General features: G+C 33.5%; 1 protein-coding gene across 1 annotated transcript in view; it reads left to right on the top strand.

Annotated features, from left to right (window-relative positions):
- Positions 1–15,189, top strand: part of Cad88C (cadherin 88C) — a 33,655-nt gene that overhangs the window by 16,542 nt on the left and 1,924 nt on the right. The window contains 23 exon segments of the mRNA XM_088226158.1: positions 31–308; positions 1,854–2,011; positions 2,124–2,279; positions 3,940–4,119; positions 4,457–4,489; positions 4,491–4,592; positions 5,058–5,127; positions 5,130–5,339; positions 5,429–5,466; positions 5,468–5,563; positions 5,565–5,595; positions 5,705–5,788; positions 5,791–5,814; positions 5,817–5,866; positions 6,740–6,907; positions 6,993–7,150; positions 7,866–8,047; positions 10,075–10,304; positions 10,842–11,030; positions 11,935–12,221; positions 12,296–12,548; positions 12,713–12,898; positions 13,486–13,821. Of these exon segments, the coding sequence (XP_088082284.1) occupies positions 31–308; positions 1,854–2,011; positions 2,124–2,279; positions 3,940–4,119; positions 4,457–4,489; positions 4,491–4,592; positions 5,058–5,127; positions 5,130–5,339; positions 5,429–5,466; positions 5,468–5,563; positions 5,565–5,595; positions 5,705–5,788; positions 5,791–5,814; positions 5,817–5,866; positions 6,740–6,907; positions 6,993–7,150; positions 7,866–8,047; positions 10,075–10,304; positions 10,842–11,030; positions 11,935–12,221; positions 12,296–12,548; positions 12,713–12,898; positions 13,486–13,821 (3,499 nt within the window).

The raw sequence follows: 15,189 nt of genomic DNA on the forward strand, positions 1-15,189 counted from the left end.
ACTAATTTTTAAAAATTGTAAATTTGAAAGGTTGAACCTGAACTCTGTCTCTGGAATCATAACGGTCAAACTTCCAGGAGGAAATAGTTTTGATCGGGAACTAGTGTCCCGACACTTCTTGACTGTAGAGGCTCGGGATGACCTCGGACAGGGCAACAGGAATACCGTCCAGCTGGTTGTTAACATAGAGGATGTCAACGATAACTCTCCCGTATTTCTACTTAACAAATACGAAGCCAGGTTATTAGAGGGAGAAAAAGATTTTGAAATTCCACTTGTCTTGGAAGCGCGAGATGCTGATTTAAATGGTAAAATATTTGTATTGTCGTAGCTAAAATAGATTGTTTCCTCTCAATAAGTTGAACAATGACAATAATATATCTGTCTTATTTTTATTTAAAATTATTATTTTAGTTATTTCTTTATTTCACCTATTTATTTTGGATTTTAATAATGTTACGTATTATTAAAACCGATAGATGATGCAAGGTTTGAACCCCGCACTACCACGACTTAATTCCCATTTTCTAATGGTGAGTTATTTACAACTCTTTGAAAATGGACTTAAAATAGAAATGTTTATGGAAATCGTTAAAACGCAAATACAAGATGGGCCAAAAGTCATCACTCTATCGGAAGATGCCATAATTTTTGCAAATGGCGGCAAACGTCAGTTCTGCTTTGACATTTGTGAAGTAAACAGATACAAAATATACATCAACAAGACATGAAGCGCTATACTCCTCAGGAATGTGGAAAAATTGTTTCGATTTTTTGCGGAATAATTTGTCAGTGGTGTTGGCGCAGCGAGAATCAAGGCATAGATTTCCCGGTCGTCTAACACCAACTGGGCAAACATTATGGTGTTTAGCCACTAGCCTAAAAGAGTATGGGACAACACGTACGTAAAGAGTATGGGATGTTGCCAGGTCTGGCCGACCCCGGAGCAGCCATTCTGCTGAGAATATCATGGCTGTGGCTGAAGATGTCGCAGAGAACCTCGGAGTATTGACTAGACGACGTGCTACGCAATTGGGCATCAATTGGAGGTCTTTACAGAGAATTTTGGTAAAAGACTTGAAGATGTTCCCTTACAAAGTGCAAACAGTGCATCAGCTGTTAGCCTTTGACCGCCAAGCGCATGTAACCTACGTTCAAGTCATCCTAAATCTCGACCACGAGAAAGACAACTTTTTATCGAAAATTATCTTCATCATGAGCAACGAGGCCCATTTCCATCTCTATGAATAAGCAGAATAATCGCTTCTGGGGCACCAAAAATCCGCGTATAACACACGAAGAGCCATTACACCCGCTCAAAGTTACTGCATGATGTGATGTTTACGCTGGGAGCGTCATTGGGCCTAATTTTTTCGAAAACGCAGCGGGCCAAACTACTACTGTGGACGGTAAGCGCTACAGAGCTATGCTCGACGACTTTTTCCTTCTTCAATTGGATGAATTGGGATCGGAGAACATGTGGTTCCAACAGGGTGGAGCAATGGCGCATACTACACGAGCCACAACCAATATTCTGAGGGCTGCTTTTCCGGGTAGCCTAATCTCTCACTTGGCCTATATAATTTTCTCGACTTGATGGAAAAAAAATTAAGACATCAAATAAACACAATTCAAAAGCAGGACCAAATTTTTTCATTTGTAAAAAAAATTACAGCCAAAGAACACCGGGTGACAACTTTTGCGCCACCTTGTATTTCTTTTCCTAAAAAAAAATATTTGAAGTGCAGATACTATACTATATACCATACTTACCCTGTAAACTTATATAGGTCCAGATTTTGTTCTGTGACTTGTGTTTGACTTTCCTATATTGTTTGCCTGGTCATTAACAGGGACCAGAAATAGCCGCGTGGATTACTACATAGTGAATGGTGAATATAAGGAGAATTTCACTATAGATGTCCATACGGGAATTTTAAAACCAATTGCACCGATGGATTTCGAACAGCTTCCTGGTGATAATAGCAACGTCCGACCCATCCATCTTACGGTATAACCTCTTTTTTACTGTACAATATGTTATTGGAAAGATTGTTTCATAGTCTGCATTAAAAAATTTAGTTATAAAATAAATTAATTTTACTATGTTATCAAATTTAAAGGTTCGTGCCCGAGATTTTGGAGTGCCACCACTATCAGCGGAAGTTCCAGTTACAATATTTGTACAAGATGTAAATGATCATGCTCCACTGTTCCAACAAATGATCTATAAAAGATCGATTCCTGAGGATATGCCTGGTGGAACTCCAATTCTAGAGGTCTAATAAAACAACTTTATTTTCTACAATACCTGCTCATCAGTTTTCATGCTTTGATTTTGAATTTTGTACTTTACTGTTTTTGGCTCTAATGGGATTTTAATTAGATGATCTTCATGACGGCAATGCAGAACCGAACTCAAGTCATGTATCTATTTCCGTAAAAGGAAAGGAGGTTTATCTACTAATACATTAACGAGTAGGGCTGGGAGGTGTGTATCCACCGGGGTTCGGGCTGGGCTGCTCCTTCACTGCCGTGGTGTGTTATCGGGGACACTGTCCTAGTATGTAGGATTGGGTTTTCATATTCCGTGGGGCTAATAAGGTTGGTTGATAGGCTGGTTGATAGATTGGTTGATAAGTCTTGACTTGGATGATGCCAGGTTTTAATAGGTTTATGCTTGGCTCTTGAATAGGGTGAGGCTAAGAATAGCAACTTAGAATATGCATCACAAATATGGAATCCTATGTACAATGTGCAGATATCACGCATTTAAAATATTCAAAAAAAATTCGTAAAGTTCATGTGTTTCCGGTTGAAACTTGAGTTTAAATCTGACCAGTATATTCATATATGTAAAAAACATCACCTACTGCCTCTGCAAAAACGTCGTGAAATAGCGGATATAATTTATTTACTTAAAATTGCCTCTGGTTCAATTGACTGTCCTGAACTACTTTGCAAACTTTCTATCTATGTTCCTTCCAAAGTTTTAAGAAATAACCCTCTTCTTCACATACCTCTTGTTTCATCTAATTATAGGCAAAATTCATATTTATGGCGAACTTTTAATAATTTTAATGTACTAAATAAATCATTTAACATAGATTTATTTGAAAATAATCTTAATAACGTGCGGCGTTTGCTTTCAAAATAACTCGTAGTATTTTTTTTCTTTTCTTTTAAATTTACATTTAATTACTATTCATTTTATGTTCGAGAATCTTTTTTAACTTACTGTGATGCTACTTGTGAAAACCTGTAATTGGCTTATTTTGTTATTTGTTTTGTTATATAAATATGATATAATTATAGCTGTTGGTTATCCAAATAAATAAAATAAAATAAAATAAATAAAAATAGAGAAAATTTATGAACAATAATTTTCTTTTGGGCTTAAAATAGGTTTGAATTATTTGGCCGGCAGTGAGTGGTGACATTTCTGGTTCTCCCGATTCGACTTGATTATTTATTTATTTATAACTTCAATTACAAAGAATTAGTACTTTGGAAGATTTATTGCTTAAAGCAATATCTTTCAGCCAACCAAAACTTGTTGTTTCTTCTGGTTACTAACAAGCTAATATACTAACATATCCTATCGCCGTCAGAATTTGAAAAATTAGATTGAGGGTGACTGACAAATTGACTTATATACTGAGGTTGCTCCAATGGCGATAGGGGCATTGAAAGCAGTAAATGTAAATTCTTAAAAATTGCAAATCTTTTGTAAACAAAGTATTTTTGGAAAAAATAAATAAGCGTTATAATAATTAAGCTAAAAAAATGTTTTTGCAATGTGCGGATCTGAAAAGTGGCCACATGACCTTTAAAAAGGATCCGGGTAAGAGGGTAGGGCTTTCAATGTACTCGACTGTTAGACTATTGTCACAAAAGGGCATTTTATTTTTTTAATATTTCAGATTACATTGATTTCAGGTGAAAGCATTTGACAGTGACGGATCAGCTCCTAACAATCAAGTGGTGTATAGAATACAGAGGGGAGCAGGCGATAAATTTGTTATTGGTCCAGAAAGTGGGATAATATCAGTTGCTCCTGGCTCGACATTGGATCCAGATAGAACAGATCCCAAAAGCAATAAATATGGATTGACTGTTGTGAGTTATAATTATTTGTGCATGCGTATTTTCCAATATTAAAAAATGCTTTGTAAAAACAATAAGCAATGCTATATTGTTAGTGACCTGGCGATAATATCCTATCTTGTTTTTCTTTACTGCAATAAATTTATTATAAAACCATATACACTGACCCCTTGTACCTCTTGTGCGTTTTCACAATAAAGTTATTTTTAAATACTTAACAATATTGGAAAGTAACAATTATTAGAATAACAATGTTAAATTAACTTTAACTTAAGTGAAATATTTTTTTTAGATGGTACATATTGCCAGATCACCACTTATATTTCATTTGATAAATATTTAATTCTAGATAGCTTTTGATGGAGGCATTGGGGACCAGCAGTTTGAATGCAGCCGTTCTTGTCAATATTTCAATAGTTGATGTCAATAACAAACCTCCTATATTTGTTGAACCCGGAACTATTCATGTACGGGAAAATACACAGGTTTGTTTTTTACATTTATCTTTACCTGATTATGCAAAAGGATATCGAGTACCTATTAGATCGAAACACTAAGCACCAGACATAGGCGCCGTGGCGCAGTTGGGTAGACTGCCAACTGAGAAACTAACACCGCGGGCTTGATTCCCACCAGGTGCATAAAAAAATCCATGAAATATTTTTAAATTGTCCAGTGAAGTAGCTATGTACATCCACAAAAGAACTTATTGTATTTAAATATATTTTTAATTTTTTTAAATTTTTATTTTGAACTTTTTACATTCATTTTTGTTGGATAATTGAAACAAATATTCACTACCTGTTTCAAAATTTTTAAAAATATATTTTGTAATTTGTAAATAATAAGATTTAGAAAGTGTTCTAAAGTAATGACTTATTATCTTTTTATCATATTTTTCCTACTCTTTTTTCTCTTTTCTGAAAGTAAATATTTCTCATTTATTTTAGGTCGGAACTTTTGTATTTCGCGCTGTTGCCAATGACCCCGACGATATGCCCGTACTCCGATATCATTTAGACCCGAGAACAGCGTAGCTAAGAATGAAGAAGGTACTAATGTTAAGATATCGGAATACGACTACATGGCTCCGTGGGACTTAAATCCTTTGGATGGCATGCTCAGAGTCATACGAATTTTGGATCGGGAAAAAGTAGAATATATTAGATTGGGAATCATCGTTGAAGACATCGCTGCTATAAATGGCGGTGGACCGAAACAAACTGCTTCGGGTAATATAGTGAAAAATATTTTTCCCATAATATTGTAAGTTTCTTTCTGTGAAATTTCTTAGTGTGCTTTCTTTCTGTTTTATCGACAGCTTCTTTGACAATAATAATTGAAGATGAAAATGACAATTAACCCGAAATTTCGAAGGCCCTTCTATAAAAGGTCTATCACAGAAAATACGAAAAATGGAGCTACAATTGCGAATGTTTTGGCTGATGATATTGATAAAAAATAGATCAATCACATATTCATTAGAAGGTATGTTTTAAGAATATTTAAATCACTATTTAATAAGCCACAGGTGCTTCCAAACATGTATCCAAAATGCTCATCTGTATTTTGTTAGTTAGTTAGTTTTTCATTTCAGGACCAGCGGAAATGATGAAGTTAGTATATCTGGAAACAGATAGTGGAGAGGTTTTGGTAGCAAACAAAATAGACCATGAAACGTATCCTGGATCAATCTTACCGTACGAGCACAGATTCTGGGGTCCCAGCAAGGTCTTCTCTAATCGACTTGTACATTCAGGTTATTGAAAACTAAAATACATTAGCATTTAAAAACTAAAATACTGGATTTTATCCCCTAGGGAGTCATTAAGATTAATAAATTACAACAAGGGATGGAAAACATTTTAGAGAAGGGAATATGGAAGTCTAGGCATTCACAGGGCTTATGTCTTGTCATTAGCTGGTTTAAGTGGCCACTTTACATACTGCATAACATTCACCATTTAGCCTATGTTTGAACATCCATATTTCTTCAATTCTTCCATCTGTTGATTTTAGTGGAGTTAAAGAGCTGAAATCATTATTGTTGCGAAGAGATTCATCTGATTGAATCATTTCACGTACTAGGCAACGCCTAAGCGAGGAAACGAGAGTGCTGACTGATAGGGTCTCTCGGAGGCAACTGTTGATGTCCAGATGCTTCACTTAGGAGCTAATGTGGAAAAGAAGAAGAAGAAAAACTTCATGATTAATCATCCTAGAATTATTTTTGTCTGTATGGGCAACTCTATAGCTTTAGCGCCTTATTACTCTGAGATTGCATACAACAGCGTTTGAAATACAACGAACCATGTTTTATTTCAATCTAATTTGTAATGTGTATAATGCTAGAAATGCTTGATTTCTATAAGATATTTCGAGTGACTAATTTTTTTTAAATATGTTCTATTGTTTCCAAATATATCCATTGATAAATATATTAAGTCAAAGGAAATTTATCAGTGAAATAGTAAAAATGTGTATAATTAATGCTAGATCAACCTTTACACCTTATCTGCTAAATATGTGAATCTCAAAAACATATTTTGACCATCAAAATGTGTTTTTACATGACAAATGTTTTTTTTTTTAAATGGGAAAACTGTAATAAAACTATAATTGCTATTTGAAGGTTCTGGACGAAAATGACAACAATCCATTCTTTATCTTTGAGTCTGGAGACATCAATGTTTTGGAAAATACTCCCCCCGGAACGCCATTAGCCGTTGTTACCGCTCGTGATTCAGATTCGGGAGAATTCGGGAAAATGACCTATTTAATGGATAGAACCACTACTCAGGTATACAATGTGATGAAAATAAAGTTCACATATTTAAAATAAAATATTCACTTTATCTTCTTATTTTGTATTCTTTATTTTGTAGGGAAAATTCTTAATAAATCCTGATAATGGCACATTAAGCGTCTCCGATTGGTTGGATAGAGAAACACAACCATTTTACACTTTGGTTATTGAAGCCTGGGATAATTATCAATTTGGATACCTTAGTGGAGAAAGTAGAAATGCTTTTAAACAAATTGTGTAAGTTAAGAAGTGTGTATTATGTATGAGTTAAGTTTTATTAGTTCAACATTTCTAAGACTGGTAAATTTCTTACAACATTTTGAACTTAAATACATTTTTTGCAAACTGAATGGTATTTAAAAAAATATGTTCTCTATTCCTAAATTAAAATATTCGCCTGATGTTCTTATCTCCTAAAACTTGTTAAAATAATAGTATTTAAGTTAAAAGAGCTGTGAACGATTTACCAGCCAATAAATATCTTCAAAAAACATCAATATTTTCTATGTATGCATAGTTTTTTTTAAATATTTTTATTGTATATTATATTATACATTTAATTGGAGTACTCTACATACATATCATTGACGGAAATCCATCACCATCACAAAGAAGACAGATTAAAACTTTTTTTAATGTGTTTAGCAAAATTATGTTTTTTTGTTATTACTAATAATTAATAACTTATTATTATTAGCAATGTTTGAATATATTTATATTCAATTGACATATCTGGATGACTTAAGCGATCGTGATGGATTGGCGTTGACGTATATTAGTATATTGAAGAGGAAAAAGAAACTACCCACTAAAATAAATATCCATAAAAACTTCTGAATACTAATTTCTCAATCAAGATGTCGTTAGTAGATAAGAGATAGACGCGGGGAGATTTAGTATAATTTTTATTTTATTCAATACATAACATAGGTGCTTTCATTATTTTTTGAAGAATAAATATTGAGGATGTGAATGACAATGCTCCAGTATTAACATTACCGAGGGAGTGTTCTACTGTGACTGAATTCCATTCTACTCGGGACCCCATCACAACTATCCATGCTTCTGATGCCGATGACCCTGAAATTGGAAATGGCCAAGTTAAATTCACTATTGTCGGAGGGACAGGATTTGGTAAGTTAATATAATTAAAAAATATTTTATTATATGCTTTTCATATTCCCCTTTCCGCACTTAATGGTGTATAGGGCGCTGCATTGGTACACTAATCGTGGCGTATTTTGATTTTTTCTGTTCCATGAAAGTAAGGTACTTAAAATTTTATCAAAATCAATCATAAGTTATTGTGACGACTAGAAAATTACTTAAAATTTTGGGTAGAAATAATGTGCCATTCAAAACTCACTATTTGTTGTTTAGTGGGGAAGAATGAGGCTCTGTAGCAGATTAGCACAAGCCTGGGGCAGAACGTACGAGACGATCAGCTTCATCAACCATCAACCTCAGTTCAACACAGTGCTCAAGAACAACGACAACTTTGTGGGAAATTACGCATAGGGATTTTGCATTTGTAAGAGCTTCTTTCACAAGACCATTTGCAACCCCATACATATGCCAATATGATGTTACGTGGTAACCATAATTTTCATGAAAAAATCGAGTGATGAGGCGCATTTAATTTTTATTAATTTTTTTTTTTTTTTACAATATATATAAGAGGTAAAACAGAGTATACAAAAAATAAAGGGATTATTACTTAGCAATGAAATATATATTAACAGTAAGAATAGTAAACAAAAAAATTCTACAAAGGCATGGCCTGTTCGTGGGTATACAAGAAATGTTTATGAATTTTTGCTCCTATAATAAATAGACAGGTATAATATTTTTGTGTAATATAAGAAAGAGAAAAGAAATATTCTGTAAAAGACTATAAGGTACTTTTTTATTTCATAATAATTAAAAAGGGCGGCTTCCGTAGTGTAGTGGTCAAGACACTTGGCTCACACACGGAAGGTTCCAGGTTCGATTCCCGGTGAGAACACAAAAAATAAAATGTGATTTTTCTCAAGCCTGGGTTCTCGGTTCTCGGTTCCACGATGTAAATCACCACTGTAATTGGGCCTTGTAGCCTGTTGTGGTGCAAAAAAAAATGAAAATGAAAAAAGGAAATACAAAATATAAAAATAAAAAAAAACACAAAAATATTCCTTATTATTTATTATTAAAGGACAACAAAATATATCATAGAAAAAAAGAGTTGATATCTTTAGTTCAATCTAGGATAGTGCGTAATTTAAATGGATACGTCAATAAATAAAATAGTCAGTTACGGTCAACAGAAAATCCTCAATTTTTTTGTAACTTTTTGACACCAGAATTGGATGCTTTGACGGTGCAACTTTACATACAGCCAATATTACAATGGAATTACTGAGAGATTTGTTTCCACAATAAATTATCTCAAGGAATGGTGATGTCGATTGGCCTCCACCGTCGCCGGATTTAACAGCCCCGGACTTCTTTTTGTTTGGTTATCTAAAGAACAAGGTTTATGTCAACAGGCTTATTCTATCACAATTTCGTTTCGTAAGTTCGTTTGTTCGTCATATATCCATTTCACTCTGACGCAATCAAAACCATAGTTTGCTTTCGTTCCCTCGTATGATACGAATGAATTACAAAATTCGATAAATCACGATATTTTATGCTCATGCAAAATAATATAATTTATGCTCTCAGTTATCTTAGTTGATTTATTTTACTAAATGTTTCTCTTTATATAACTGAATGTTAAATGTTGGGAATTTTTCTGAGATTAAGTTTTTAGATTAATGGCAAGCTCAGTTTTAAATCTTTCTTTTTTCGCTCCTAAGTGGACCATGTGGATATCACCAAACGCCTCCAGAAGATCCTATCGCTAGCCATCATTCTCGCCTCCTCCCATGTCAATCCTGCATCCTTTAGTTCTGCTGAAAAAAGCTGGAAGATCGTCATCGACAGTCTTCCAGGGCGGCGGGTTAAATCAATATTCTCCGAATATATACATAATACAGTGAATCTGTACATATACTATATCAAATATTTTTTGTATTTTCTTTGTAGAAATAGTATGGTGGCCAAATAAATTTAAATCACATTAAATATTTTCAATATCTTCTTGCTTTAGAAATCATCAACTAAAGATACAACTTTTTTAGAATTATTCCGAGTGAACCAGTTACCAAATGACTATTCGAGTGCACAAATAACAGCTGGCAGAATATTAAAGGATCGGTACGGAAACTACTCCCTAATTATCGAAGCAAGGGATCTTGGGGAGCCACAGAACAAAGTTACAGGAGAGATGTCCATTTGTGTGACAGATTATAATGATCACGCTCCATTATTTGTCAGTCCACCGCAAAATGTTACCATAAGAATTCCCGAGGTAAAATAAAAATATTTTGTCGAAGAAATTTTTTACAAATTAATATAAAATTTAGACCCTTTAACCTAACACAATATCAGCACGTATGATCTATTAAATGTTTCCTAAAACAGTTTATTTTAAGCATAGGTTCTCAAACTTATTTCGCCCACTGCCCACTTTGAGAATGAAAAATTTTCTAGAGCCTCCTAAAAAGCTTAATGCAATGCTTTGTTGTTGTCGCATTGGGAAGTCAATACATGAGAAATCAGCCATCAACCCTTAGACAGCTTCAACACCCTCTAATTCTCTCTAGGCCTTCTACCGCTCCCCTGAAGGCCTTCAGCGCTCACAAGGGGGCGTTATTGCCCACTTTTAGAAAGACATTTAAAGCAATATTTATAAAGAGGCCCAATTACAGCGGTGAATTACAACACAGAAAACCCAGACTTGAGAAAAATCACGTTTAATTGAACCCGGAACTGAATGAAAATCTGAAGTTATGGTTATGAATTAATGTGACCTATATTGGTTTCAAAAATATTAATTGGTTTTTAGAATGCAACTATCGGCAGTAATGTTGTGGAAGTCCACGCCATAGACGGAGACATAGGACCTAATGGTGCCGTGCGATATCGTATGCGGCAGGATGTCATGGGGAACTGGAGAGTATTCTCCATTGACTCCATAACGGGTATTGTACAACTCAAGCAACCACTGGATAGAGAAAAGCAAAAGATCTATGATGTAAGTGTAGCTTATTTTATTTTGCAAAGAGAAGCCGTGCAAGGTAGCTTGTAATAAAATTTTATGTACTATGTTAATTCACTCAACTTTGTAAACATTCATTTTAATAATCAGAAATATATATATATTTTTTTAAAATGGTAAGTGGAACAAAATCTCTCTAATATCAATAAAATTATTCTTCTTAATCAGAGGGCCCATCTGGTTTTATCACTTTATGAAAATAATGCAAAAGGTCAATGTTTTCTATGATTTCTTTCAGAATCTCCCAGTATGAGCTTTTAACTGCTTATTCGTGGCCTATTGCTATTTTCATAATTTAACTTCTTTGTCTTAGGATAACGATGCCTAATGCAAAACAATGAGTCATTTGAATGTACTATTGTTTTTGTAATATAAGCATGCAAATAATAAATACTATCAAGATAATTATTAAGTAACAAAATTATTAAGTAAATAATGAAGTCGCATCCTAAATAAAACATTTCTTTCATTATTATTATGGATAACTTATACAGCGCCATTTTTATAATATAACCCTTTAAGGTGCTTAACAAATACATAAATATTGATTTTAATCTGTATTTCGGATAACTTATCTCTATAAGATCTGTATTTCGGATAACTTATCATACGAGATCCTAATTAACTGAGGCCTGAAAAGCCAACCAATTGAGGTTCATAGGACAGATTAAATGAGGCCCAAATTTTCTAGCATATAACACTTAGTGATAGCCGACTTTAACCTGCTAGTTTTACCCTTGAGGTGATTTTCACAAACATGGCGCTATATAAATTATCCAACTAAACTATAATAATACTTGTAGATTATTTTCATTTAAGTTACCCCAAAACCACTATTGAGCTTTAAAATTAATGTAATTAGCATCTTTTTCTTTCTTAGATAAGAGTTGAAGCATATGATTTGGGAGTTCCAACGCCGCTAAGTTCTGATCTGGATCTGACAATTTATGTACAAAATGTTAACCACTACAAACCAAGATTTGTCAAAAATTCAGTAATAGTAAACTTCACAGAACATTCTACTCCGGGAGATGAATGGGTTGTGTTACCTCCCGTTATTGAAAGGGATGAAGTAGACATTCTGGATGACCCCACTGTACCCGTTTGCTATTTTCTCATTGGAGGAAATCACATGGAACTGTTTGATTTGGACCAGAATTCGCATAAGTAAGACATTACAAATCTGATTATTTCTAAACTCCTTGAAACAAATATCAATACAGTAATGTTTTTTGTTTTAGACTGTCGTTGGCCAAAGAAATTGACAGGGAAATCGAATCTGGTCACTCTTTAATTGTGCATGCAACTGAAGACTGTATCATTGCACCGAAGGTTTTAGAATCTGATGACTTGGAAGTCCTCGAGGATACAATCATTACAGTATACGTAAATGTAACTGACATAAATGATAATCCCCCAAAATTTGTAAACGAAGTTTTCACTGGGGGTGTTACAACTGCAGCTGATTTTGGAACACATTTTATGCATGTCAAAGTAAGAATTTTGTATAAAATTTTTCAAAATAAAATATTCTGTATGTAAAAGGAATAAGTTGCTAAATAATTGGAATACAACAAAAAAAATATGTTTAGAAATTGTGAAATAATCTGAATAAATATGGATAAGTTCGTAATGTTTAATTTTTTTATTCTTTTTAGGCCTTAGATCCAGACGACGGTGAAAATGCTCAAGTGACATATTTTCAAATTGGAGAAATCCAACGCACTTTATCAGAAGGTTTAGATAGTTTACAGGGTCCCCCGTTTCTAGTCAACAAGAGTACAGGTGCCGTTCAATTAAATTTTGACCCACAGAAGGGTATGAAAGGCTATTTTGATTTTATGGTGAGTAGTAGAACCAGTATTAGAGAAATTCAATGTGGTTGATGTTTTTTTTTGTTGTAGTCTAAGAACTGACTATAGTCAGAGCCGGGACCTACCATAGGTTCATTTGGCACAAAGAACCAGAAACTTGCTTATAAGAGAGGGGAGAATAATATCCTCGTATTAATTTACAAATGTGTATATTCCCGTCCCTTTTTAGTGACATGGCGGTAGATCTGGCGCTAGCTATGATCCAAAATTTACTTATTTTTTAAAATTTAATTTATTCTCAGATATTTGTATTAATCTGCAGAAGTTTTTATTATTCTAGAGTTAATAAAGTTCATTATTAGAATTGGTAAACATGCGCAGTTTATTGATTAAATGTAACTTTAAAAAATCCAACTTTTAGTTACTATTCTTCATTGTGATTTTTTTTTATGACTTAAAATACAATAATCATTCTTCTTTTTCTTTAAAGATAAAATTGAAATATAGTTTCCAATAATCCTCAGTATTTGATGAAGTAACTATACTTTTTCATTATAATCTTAAATCCAGTATCTTTATGATATAATCTCTAACATACCCTTTAAATACATTTTCAGGTTCTTGCTAATGATACAGGAGGTTTACAAGATGTTGCTCGGGTATTCATCTATTTGCTGCGAGAAGATCAGAGAGTTAGATTTGTGCTGCGTCAGCATCCCTTCGAAGTTCGTGACAGAGTTCGTCCTTTCCGGGAGAGTTTAGCCAATGTAACTGGAGCCATAGTCAATGTTGACGAGTTCAAGGTGCACGAGAACAAAGATGGATCTGTCGACGGTACTAAGACGGATCTTTATATGCATCTTGTGAACGGCAAAGATCATTCTGTGATGGAGGTGGACGAAGTTCTAACTCTTGTTGATAAAAACATTGAGCAGTTGGATTCCTTATTTAAGGTTAAGTACTTATTATTATTTCTAATAAAGCACATTTCAATTTCTGTTATGAATAGAGCTCTTTATCCTTTTATGATCTGTCTGCATTATGAAATGTGCCAAATATGAAGTTATATGGAAGTGGTAACCCACAACTTTTTATTTTTTTATTAAAACAATGTTTTTAAAAAATCAGTTATTTGTTGGTCATTGTGCACATTATCACCTTAATTTGAACGTAGTTATGCAGAAAATAGCCAGTCCACAATTTTTGAAAAATTATATTTATGTTATCGGGTGCAGTAAGGTTAATTCTATGTTCCGCTATAAACAGCCAAGCCGCTTTCATACAACAAAAAAAAACTGTAATGATCAGCTTCTTAAAACAATATTGATTACAAAACGACATTTCTCAATTTGCAGAAAACACCCACAGTGCTAGAATTTTTTATGGTAAGATGCTTATGGGAAGAATAATGCATCCAGAAATCTAGTTCTCTTAAATAAATTTAAGCGGATAAATACACAAGTATTTTCATTTTATAAATTCATTAATTCAAAAATACCTGCAATAAATATGTTTTAATACAGAATGACAACTCTTACATTCAAAGTTTGAATGAGGTATCATTCAATATTAGATGTAGCTGTTTTCTGCAAAACGCATATTTTAGGTTGTGTGGGCGACCGCCAGACTTTCAAAAATTTATTTAACACATTTAAAAAAAAAAGTTATAACAAATTAATTAAATGATTCTTTACAATCAAGTCACCTAATATAAAATAACTCATTCGATACATAATAATGACACAACATACATTAGGGTTCTAATATGGCTGGCTGTTTTCAGCAAAATATCTTAGGTTGTGTGATAAGACAGACTTTAAAAATCATTTTAACTGGTCGAATACATAATTCAATATTTTTTTGTACTAAAAAAAAAACGAATGCAAGCATTATTTATCGTTTGTCAAAGTAAAAAACATTCAACCATTGCGTAGATTTAATAATTCTCTCTTTCCACTAAAGTGCTTTTATCTCATTTTGGCTTTTCTATGGCTGGCAGCTTTCTGCATAATTTCATTCATTTAACTCTCACATTTATCTCCTTACCAATTGGACCACATGTTTTGCATACACCTCACAGATCTGTTAATGATAGTGGACTAGGTTAAGATTCTTCACATTAAGGAAACTAATTACAGACCTTGTCTCACAAGTGGCGGGATTTTCAATTGTATTCAGCATTTCAAAACCCCACGAAGCATACCTAAAGTCAGCTAACTCATAATGGCTTCCCCAAAAAGCCCGAGTAAGGTACCACACATGCTTGAAACTGCCATCGCAGTGCTGAAATTGCAAGAGATACAAACAGAACTTACTTTCTG

Source organism: Micrasema longulum, unplaced genomic scaffold (assembly GCF_059751315.1).
Source record: "Micrasema longulum isolate JH-2025_06_02 unplaced genomic scaffold, ASM5975131v1 h1tg000412l, whole genome shotgun sequence".
Taxonomy (NCBI): Eukaryota; Metazoa; Arthropoda; class Insecta; order Trichoptera; family Brachycentridae; genus Micrasema; species Micrasema longulum.